At 45.7% G+C, this 10,580-nt stretch overlaps 1 protein-coding gene across 9 annotated transcripts in view; it reads left to right on the top strand.

Moving 5' to 3' along the window:
• The window catches only part of WDR59 (WD repeat domain 59), a 107,782-nt gene that overhangs the window by 27,811 nt on the left and 69,391 nt on the right, over nucleotides 1–10,580 (top strand). For 7 of the 9 annotated variants that reach the window (XM_032284445.1, XM_032284444.1, XM_032284450.1 and 4 more), the window contains exons 3-6: nucleotides 481–616; nucleotides 6,373–6,458; nucleotides 8,131–8,211; nucleotides 9,715–9,752. The exons of 1 other annotated variant lie outside the window; for it this stretch is intronic. In XM_032284445.1, the coding sequence (XP_032140336.1) occupies nucleotides 481–616; nucleotides 6,373–6,458; nucleotides 8,131–8,211; nucleotides 9,715–9,752 (341 nt within the window). The remainder of the gene's footprint in view (nucleotides 1–480; nucleotides 617–6,372; nucleotides 6,459–8,130; nucleotides 8,212–9,714; nucleotides 9,753–10,580) is intronic. One more of the 9 variants, XM_032284451.1, reaches the window with a different exon arrangement.

The following is a 10,580-nucleotide window of genomic DNA, read 5'->3' as shown; positions in this document are numbered from 1 at the left end:
ATTGAAGACATGGTTCATACTGTGAATGCTTAGCTGACTCAGGACAAGAGTCTTAACATTAGTAGTCCTGCTACAGAGATAAATTCCGTGGTCAAAATGTAGACCATGCAATTGGAGTAGTGTGGAATTGATTAATTTAGTAATTAACCGTAGCGGCGGTGGCGGGTGGCGGTGTTGGGAAAGGCTGGGAGAAGGGCAGGTTGGAGCTGAATGCAGGGGAGGACCAAACTCTTGTGGGTGGATGTGGTACGGAAGGCCATCTCTGGAGGTGGGACTCTCACAGGGACACTTCTTCCCTTTGACAGCCACCTTGAGTTACTGTTGTTACTTCTTTGCCTTTCAGAGTAAATAAATGCCATGTGTGTTTGGGTTTTTTGGAGCACTGCTTGCAAATTGTAAGCAATTCCAAGTGTGCTTTTCTATCTTAATGCCAATGATGTCGTGTTTTTATACTATTATAATGTTGATATTGGTCTCTAGTCGCAGATTCTTATACATCGTCAATCTAGATGCTCCTTTCGAAGGTCACCGAAAGATCTCTCGCCAGAGCAAATGGGACATTGGAGCTGTGCAGTGGAATCCTCATGACAGCTTTGCACACTATTTTGCAGCTTCGGTGAGCTTATTTAAGGAATACAGGAGAATGCTGTTAATTGTGTCATCTGGGGCTGGTGGATCTATGTCCTGTGTAGAGAAGAGAATACAATCCTCATTGCTCAGTTGGAAAAGAGGTTTGGATGGTTTTGAAAGAAAGACAGAGGAAAGTTACCAATTAAATATACATGGGAATGCTCGCTGGTCCCATCGGTGTCAGGCCTTGTGTTTCTAGGGACTGAATCCAGATTTTGAAAGGGAAGCAGGCAGATGCATCCATTACTGTGAGTGGTGAGAACCTGTTTCGTCAGCCGCACTGTAACTAGCCAGTGGACAAATGGCAGATGATTCTGAAAGACATTCTAAGGAGGGTAGCTGGGGAGCTGGTGTGGAGTTGACCTTCATTGCTTTCAGAGGGATCAGAAGACTCCCCCTATCCTTCCATTCAAAGGAAGGGGTTCTTTGGTTGAGAATCATTAGATTTCATTAACCTCATCAGATTTTATGTGCCTGTTATGTGTTATTTTTTTCCCCAGGGAAAACGTGTAAGTTTTATTAGGTTTTCTAATAAAACCTAATAAAAGGGATTCATGACTCAAAAGATTCTGGGCTAGAACCTCTCTGGCATCTTTCTCCAGATTCTGTGTCACATTCTATTCTAGAATAATGAGAGGTCTAAACTTTTTGCTCTTTTTACATTGGGCTGGCAGGAAAGTATTTAAAAGAATCCTTCTGATTCACCAGGGGCGGGACCACTGTACAGTCTGTCTGAGTCTGTTCTTGTCAGGAAAGGCAGTCTGCAGAAGGAAAGCATCTGAGCAAAGAAAGAACAACTTTGTCAGCTTGAGAAGGAACAGAAAGCTGCCCTTCCCAGCCATTTCCAAAATAGGATCTGACTTGAACTGTGGATGTCTAAGGTTGCGCTGATTTTCAGGGCTATTCTGAAAGAGAAAGGGAGAGGGAGTCTCCCTGCCCTTCCGCTCTCAGCCTGTTTCCTGGGTGATAGAGGGAGCTCTTTAGGTTGTTTTATACCTCTGGATCCTTATTCCCCTCTCACCCTCAGCCCCTGATCATCTGGTCCAGGGTTTTTTAACCTTGGCACTATTGGCTTATTAGGTCATTCTTTGTCATGGGACTGTCCAGTGCATTGTAGGAAGTTCAGTGGCATCCCAGGTCCCTACCTACTAGAGCTCAGTAGTATCCTTTCCTCCCCTTGTTATGACAATCAAAAATATCTCCAGACTCTGTCAGATGTCCTCTGCAAAGCAAAGTCACCTCTGATTGGGAAACATTGGTTTAGGCTGATGCCTCAGTAGTTGTACTCGGTGGATTAACACTGCATTTTTTCGGGAGCACTGACAAAGACAGCCTTTTTTGTTTATTTGTTCTTTCACAATTAATCATTTTATTTTATTTTATTTTATTTTATTTTTTTTGAGACAGAGTTTCACTCATGTTACCCAGGCTGGAGTGCAATGGCGCGATCTCGGCTCACCGCAACCTCCGCCTCCTGGGTTCAGGCAATTCTCCTGCCTCAGCCTCCTGAGTAGCTGGGATTACAGGCACGCACCACCATGCCCAGCTAATTTTTTGTATTTTTAGTAGAGACGGGGTTTCACCATGTTGACCAGGATGGTCTCGATCTCTTGACCTCGTGATCCACTCGCTTCGGCCTCCCAAAGTGCTGGGATTACAGGCCTGAGCCACCGTGCCCGGCCCACAATTAATCATTTTAAAGTGAACAATTCAGTATCCTTCACTGCGTTCACACTGTTGTATAACCATCACCTCTCTCCAGTTCTCAAACATTTCTGTCCCTCCAGGGTAAAACTCCTTACTCATTCATTAATCAGTTTCTCCCTATTCCTCCCTCCCTTGTGACCCCTGACAACCACCAGCCTGCGCGCTCTCTCTCAATGGATTCATCTATTCTGGATCTTTCATAGAAATGAAATCATAAAATAAGTGACCTTTTATGTCTGACTAATTTTATTTATTTATTTATTTTGAGACAGAATTTCGCTCTTATCCTCAGGCCTTAGTGCAATGGCGCGATCTTGGCACACCGCAGTTGCCACCTCCTGGGTTCAAGTGATTCTCCTGCCTCAGCCTGCCATATAGCTGGACTTATAGGCACCCGCCACCACATCCAGCTAATTTTGTTGTATTTTTAGTAGAGACAGGGTTTCACCATGTTGACCAGGCTGGTCTCAAACGCCTAACCTAAGGTGATCTGCCCGCCTTGGCCTCCCAAAATGCTGGGATTACAGGCGTGAGCCGCCGTACCTAGCCCCTGACTTCTTTTACTCAGCATAATGTTTTAAGGTTCATCCATGTTGCAGCAGGTATCAGAACTTTTTTCCTTTTAATGAGTAAATAATATTCCATGTATAATTGTTTATCTATCCATCCATCAAAGGACATTTGGGTGCCTATTGAATAGAGGTGGTATGAGCATATGTATGGATGTACTTGTTTTCACTTCTTTTGGGTATACATCTAGGAGTGGAATTGCAGGGTCATATGATAATTCTGTGTTTAACTTTTGGAGGGAAACACCAAACTATTTTCCGAAGTGGCTAAACGTTTTATACTCCCATCAGCAATGCACAGAGTTCCAATTTTTCTACAACGTCTCCAAAATTTGTTATTTTTTATATTTTTTTAAAAATAGCCATCCTAGTGGGTATGAAGTGGTATTTTATTATGGTTTTAATTTACATTTCTCCAGTGACTAAGGATGTTGAGTATCTTATTGGCCATGGATATATGATTTTTTTGGAGAAATGTCTATTCAAGGCCTCTGGCCTTTTTTGAATTGGGTTGTTTGCATTTTTACTGTTGAGTTGTAGGAGTTCTTTATATATTCTGAATGTTAGACCTTTATTAGATGTATTATTTGCAAATGTTTTCTCCCCTTCTGTTGGTTGTCTTTTTGCATTCTTGATAGTGTTCTTAGAGACACAAAAACTTTAATTTTGATGAAGTTTAATTTACCTATTTTTTTTTCTTTTGTTCTTGGTTGGAAGGCAACTTTTTTTTTTTTTTTTTTTTGAGTTGGAATCTCACTCTGTTGCCCAGGATGGAGTGCAGTGGCGCCATCGGTTCATTGCAGCCTCCGCCTCCCAGGTTCAAGGACTTCTTGGGCCTCAGCCTCCCAAGTAGCTGGGACTACAAGTGTGCGCCACCATGCCTGGCTAATTTTTAGTAGAGATGGGGTTTTACCATGTTGGCCAGGCTGGTCTTGAACTCCTGACCTCAAGTGATCCACCTGCCTTAGCTTCCCAGAGTGCTGGGATTACAGGCATGAGCCATTGCGCCTGGCCAGAAGTCAGCCTTTTGAGAAATCTTTAGTTAGGCAAATCTGAAGTCAAGCCCTAGGTTTTTTGTTTGTTTGTTTGTTTGTTTTTGAGATAGAGTTTCACTCTTGTTGCCCAGGTTGGAGTGCAATGGCATGATCTTGGCTCACTGTAACCTCCGCCTCCTGTGTTCAAGCGATTCCCCCAAGTAGCTGGGATTAAAGGCATGTGCCACCATACATTGCTAATTTTGTATTTTTAGTAGAGATGGAGTTTATCCATGTTGATCAGGCTGGTCGCGAACTCCTGACCTCATGATCTGCCCACCTCAGCCTCCCAAAGTGCTGGGATTACAAGCATGAGCCACTGCACCTGGTCAGGTCAAGTCCTACTTTTAACATTCAGTCTTTTATCTTCTGAGCCTTGCTTGCCTCATCTATAACGTGGGTGATGATACCCACTGTGTATGTGCTGGGAGAGGTCAGAGGCCAGATTCGTTAAGGTGGACTGGCACTAGCAGACCCTCCAGAAATGGCAGGGAATATTATTAGAAGATGAGGGAAGTTTTCTTTTCATTCCTATTCTCATTGGAAGCTATTTTGAATCCTAACCTTTTCACAAGAATCTTACCTTTTCAATGTGGAAACTGGTATTTCAGGGTAAAAATCTCAGAATTGTATACATCTGTCTGTCTCTGAGCTAAAATGAAAATTGGTCTATTATGTATATATCAGTTCAGAAATTATTAAGTGGCCTGCTATTGTTCTCAGTCTCTTGGTAATCTTTATCACTTTCAGTGTGTTTCATAAACTCATGATATGTAGGGAGCCTTTGCTGTTTGATTGTGTTAAATGTGAAATGTACTTTGATGGAAGTTACTTTTCCATTTTACCTGTGATTTCTTCTGGTTCATTTTCCCTGTCTCTTTCTGCTTAAACCATTAAGAAATTAAATATAGGTACATTTCAAGGAGCGTTAAATAATTTTCTCTTCTAGGACACCCTTTTGATGGTCTTTCTTCTTTCTTTTCTTTTCTCTCTCTTTCTCTTTCTTCCTCCGTCCCTCCTCTCTCTCTCTCTTTCTTTCTTTTCCTCCCTTCCCCTTCCTCTCCTTCCTCTTTCCTTCTTTCTTTCCTTTTTTTGGCCTCCCTCCCTGCCTGCCTGCCTCCCTCCCTCCCTCCCTCCCTCTCTCCCTCCCTCCCTCCCTCCTTCCTTCCTTCCTTCCTTCTTTCTCTTGCTGTGTCACCCATGCTGGAGTGCAGTGGCACAATCATGCCTTACTGCAGCCTTGACCTCCCAGGCTCAAGTGATCCTCCCACCTCAGCCTCCCAAGTAGCTGGGACGACAGGCATGTGCCACCATGCCTGGCTATTTTTTATTTTTATTTTTGTAGAGACTTCATTTGGCTATGTTGCTCAGGCTGGTCTTGAACTCCTGGGCTCAAGCAGTCCTTCTGCCTTGGCCTTTCCAAGTGCTGGGATTACAGTGGGATTACAGGGATTACAGACATGAGCCACCACACCCAGCCTCTTTCTTCTCTCTTGTGCACCTATGGTTGTTGGGTTTTTGTTTATTTATTTATTTATTATTTATGGAGTCTCGCTCTTTCACCCAGGCTGGAGTGCAGTGATGCGATCTCGGCTCATTGCAACCTCCACCTCCCGGGTTCAAGCATTTCTCCTGCCTCAGCTTCCTGAGTAGCTGGAATTATGGATGTGCGACACCACTCCCAGCTAAGTTTTGTATTTTTAGTAGAGACGAGGTTTCACCATGTTGGTCAGGCTGTTCTGGAACTCCTGACCTCATGATCCTCCCACCTTAGCCTCCCAAAGCGCTGGGATTACTGGCGTGAACTGCCGTGCCCAGCTGCACCTATGCTTTAAAAGAGGCACAGGACCCAGGTATGATGGCACAGTCCTGTTACCTTAGTTATGCTAGAAGGTAGGGCAGGGGGATTGCTTGAGGCCAGGAGTTCTAGAAAAGCCTGGGTAATATAGACCCCATTGCAAGAAAAAAAGGAAAACAAACAAACAAAAAAACACCTGTGGTAGGTGGATTCTGGGTATTTGATCGGGGAAGGGTGAGATGGAGACATCCAGTATGCCAGCAGCTGGGGAAGACGAGTGTGTGACCTTCAGAGGGAGGAGGTTCCTCTGGTGGCTGGGACGTTTTCCTGGCCCATGAAGCTTGTGTGCAGAAGTGATTCTGCACCTTCAGTTCAGCTGTGACTGTTCAAGATGCGTCTCTTAAGATAGTCCTGCCTTTCCATTTTGAGATTCACAGACCTACATACTGAGCTGAAGTTAGCTCAGGCTAATGTTAATTGTGCTTATTTCTGATGGCTTTTTAAAAAAGAGTTCAGCCTGAAGGATCTCTGCCATGCGTGAGATCCTTGGCTTCCTCTTTTCCGCCTTAAGCTGACTGGGGCAAGAGCAGCTACCCCAGCGTGCATGCCTGTGGCCTTCTTCCCTTCCTTTCAGAGTAACCAACGGGTGGACCTTTACAAGTGGAAAGACGGCAGCGGGGAAGTTGGCACAACCTTACAAGGCCACACTCGTGTCATCAGGTAGGCACCAGCCCTCCGCAGCTCCTTGGCTGGCTTGCTTTGTCACAGTCCCCTGGGGAGAGAAATGATGATGCGGTCCTCCTTGCCTGGCCTGACCCTCTGTGTTGCACAGGCCCCGGGTGGTCAGTGCGTTATTCGCATTCACTGGGATGATGGTGAAGAACACAGTGAAGAACAGCCAGCATTTAGGAAGCTCCATCAGGTAGCTGTTGACCCCCATCCCAGACGACATCCTGGATGGATATAGCTCAGTTCAGAGTAAAGGATTAGAGCTGATTTTTTAGCGGGGGACGGAGTCTCACTCTGTTGTCCAAGCTGGAGTGTCGTGGCACGATCTTGGCTCACTGCAGCCACTACCTGCTGGATTCAAGTGATTCTCCTGCCTCAGCCTTCTGAGTAGCTGGGATTGCAGGCACATGCCACCACGCCTGGCTAACTTTAATGCATTTTTTAGTACAGACAGGGTTTCACCACATTGGCCAGGCTGGTCTCAAACTCCTGACCTGAAGTGACCCACCTACCTCAGCCTCCCTAAGTACTGGGATTACAGGCATGAGCCACTGCGCCTAGCTTAGAGCTGATTTTTCTCACGGGAGGGGAGGAGGTTATTCAGCAGAATCCCCCAGTTTGTGATCAGTGGTGCCTGGGAGGACATGGAGATGTCAGGGAGTGGCCCTTGGCTCTTTCTCCAGCAGCAGTAGGTTCCCGCACAGAGCTCCTGCATCACAGTTCATTACCCAGGGGCACAGCTGCCTCCCAGTTGGGGACTTCCAGTTGGTTTTGAGTGTTCCTTGATCCACTCTTTCCCTGGGTCACTGTTTCTGGGCTAAGCTGACCTGGAAGTGCTGGGAAAGGTGGGATGTCTGGGTGGGGTGGAATGTTCTGTGGAGTCACTGCCTGTCTAGGAAGGAGAGCAGGGGTAGGGGACGCCACAGGCTTTTGGCCCTCTCTGGGTGCTGCCTGACAGTGTGGCACTTTGCCACTGCTTAAGGATGTTAGCTTTACCCAAGGTACCTGTGGTGGAATTTGATTTAGAAAATGGTAACTCAAAGATTACTATGTGTATTTTTCCTTTGTTTTGTCTATTTAGAGAGAGAAAGGTTGTGTTTTGTTTTTTTTGAGATAGAGTTTCACTCTTGTGACCCAGGCTGGAATGCAATGGCACAGTCTCTGCTCACTGCAACATCTGCCTCCCAGGTTCAAGCTATTCTCCTGCCTCAGCCTCCCGAGTAGCTGGGACTACAGGTGCCCATCACCACACCTGGCTAATTTTTGCTTTATTAGTAGAGGCGGGCTTTTATCGTGTTGGCCAGGCTGATCTTGAACTCCCGACCTCAAATGATATGCCTGCCTTGGCCTCCAAAGTGCTGGGATTACAGTCATGAGCCACTGCACTCAGTCCAGAGAGAAAGTTTTAAGTTGAAGCACTCCATTTCTTTTTTGGAAGCAGGTGTTAATGTATCTGACAACTATAGGGCGAAGGACCCAACAGTTACCTTCCAAACTCATGTTCATTCCCAGGGAACTTTGGAGACTCCCAGCCTCAACCACATTAAGAAGTCCATCAACAGTGGCATTCTGAAGTCCCTAGAGACTCTATGTGCTAGTGCTTTGGACCTGGACTCTGAATTTTTTTTTCTTTTCTTTGTTCTGTTTGTTATTTGTGTCCCAGCGACTTGGACTGGGCAGTGTTTGAGCCAGATCTCCTGGTTACCAGCTCTGTGGACACCTACATCTACATTTGGGATATCAAGTAAGAACAATTAGGAGGTGTAACCACCTGGTTGGGGGTGATTTGGGACTTTTGCTTTAGCGATCAAGTGTCTTACTTGGTTTCCCCTTGATACAGACCTTGAGCCAAGGATTTGAGTGCAAATATATTATTTGGGAGTGAAAGACACGGTTGTAGGGGGATGGAGATGAGAGCTAAGACCTCTCTAGGCAAGACCTTAAGGAGAATTCTTCCCTAGTTAGACTCCTCACTCCTTCCCCCTTCCCCCCGCCTTTTCACCTTCCCCCTTCCCTCCTGTTTTTCTTTCCTTCCTCTCTTTCTTTCCTTTCTTCTTTCTTTACTCTCTTTTTTTTTTTTTTGAGATGGGGTCTTACTCTGTCACCCAGAGTGCTGTCATCTCAGCTCAGTATAGCCTTGAACCCCTGGGCTCAAGCGATCCTCTCACCTCAGCCTCTTGAGTAGCTGGGACCACAGGTGCTTGCCACCATGCCCAGCTAATTTTTTTTTTTTTTTTTTTAGATGTAGTTTCACTCTGTCACTCAGGCTGGAGTGCAGTGGCATGATCTCGGCTCACTGCAACCTCCACCTCCCGGGTTCAAGTGATTATCCTGCCTCAGCCTCCCGAGTAGCTGGGACTACAGGTACGCACCACTATGCCCAGCTAATTTTTGTATTTTTTAGTAGAATCAGGGTTTCACCATATTGAACAGGCTGGTCTTGAACACCTGACCTCATGATCTGCCTACCTCGGCCTCCAAAGTGCTGGGATTATAAGCATGAGCCACTGTACCCAGCCTAATTATTATTTTTTAATTTGTTCTGTAGAGTCAGAGTTTTGCTATGCTGTCAGGCTGATCTCAAATTCTTGGCCTCAAGCAGTCCTTCCTCCTTGGTCTCCCAAAGTGTGGGGATTATAGGTGTGAACCATTGTACATGGCCTGTAATTTGTTTTCTTTCTTCCTTTCCCTATCCCTTTCCCTTTCCTTTCCCTCTTGTCATCTTGGCTGGGGTGCAATGGCATGATCTCAGCTCACTGCAACCTCCACCTTCCGGGTTCAAACAATTCTCCTGCCTCAGCCTCCCAAGTAGCTGGGATTACAGGCATGCAGTACCACACCTGGCTAATTTTTGTATTTTTTTTTTTTTTAGTAGAGACATGGTTTCTCCATGTTGGCCGGGCTGGTCTCGAACTCCTGACCTCAGGTGATCTACCTGACTTGGCCTCCCAAGTGCCTCCTAAAGTGTTGAGAATACAGGCGTAAGCCACTGCATCTGGCCTTGTTGTCTTTGGATAAAACTCTGCTATTTGAAATTAAGACACGGCCTCATTGAAGTGGCTGAGGAAGTTGATCTACCTCGAGGCAAGCAGGTCTCTCATTACACCTCTTTTTAAGGCCCTCAGAGCAGATCTCCCAACACCATCCCACTGAAAGGAAAGCAAAGAAATGTGTGCAAAGGGTGAAGAACACCAGGTAGCTGGTGGTATGTACCTTGGGCATTTGACTTTTTATTTTTATATTTCAGAGACACAAGGAAGCCCACCGTTGCACTGTCTGCTGTTGGTGAGTGGATGCTTCTCCTGCCTCACCCTGGCGCCCCGATGTGTCTTCATTTTATTCCTTCCAGTTCTTCCCCGTTCCTTCCTATTCCTTGCCATCTCCCTCTCTGACCACCTATGCCCAGGCTGTGCCATGGCTGAGTGGACTTGTAAGTCCCATGTTGTTGGAAGGGGCTTACTTTAGGCTGCTCGCAAAAGCCACAGTTAAGACTGTTGGGTGTGGAGGAGGACCTCATTTCAGAGTCCAAGGACAAGAGGCAAGTTGATTTGATTGTAACCTTTTTGTAGTGGAAAATTTCAAACATTCTGTAAAAATAGGGAGAAGAAAATGAACTGCCTGTGTTCATCATCGGCTTCAACACTTGTCTTCGTACAGCCAGTTTTACTTTATCTTTTCCTCCACCCACTATTTCACCTCCACCTTCATCCTCCTCGTGATTTTTTTTCTTTTTTGAGACAGTCTCGCTCTTGTTGCCCAGGCTGGAGTGCAGTGGTGCGATCTCGGCTCACTGCAGCTGCCACTTCCCAGGTTCAAGCAATTCTCCTGCCTCAGCCTCCCAAGTAGCTGGGATTACTGGCACCCACCACCACGCCTGGATGATTTTTGTATTTTTAGTTGAGACAGGTTTCACCATGTTGGCCAGGCTGGTCTGGAACTCCTGACCTCCAGTGATCTTCCTGCCTCGGCCTCCCAAAATGCTGGGATTACAGGTGTGAGCCAACATGCCCGGCCCGCTTGTGATTATTTTGAAGCTAGGTGTCATATCATTTCTTCAAGTATTTTAGTATATATATATATAAATATATATATATAAATATATATATATAAATA

The sequence above is a fragment of the Sapajus apella genome, unplaced genomic scaffold, assembly GCF_009761245.1.
Source record: "Sapajus apella isolate SASKATOON/1434 unplaced genomic scaffold, GSC_monkey_1.0 scaffold15, whole genome shotgun sequence".
In the NCBI taxonomy this organism is placed as follows: domain Eukaryota; kingdom Metazoa; phylum Chordata; class Mammalia; order Primates; family Cebidae; genus Sapajus; species Sapajus apella.
The sequence above is the reverse complement of the archived record's forward strand: the minus strand, read 5'-3'. Positions and strand labels throughout refer to the sequence as shown.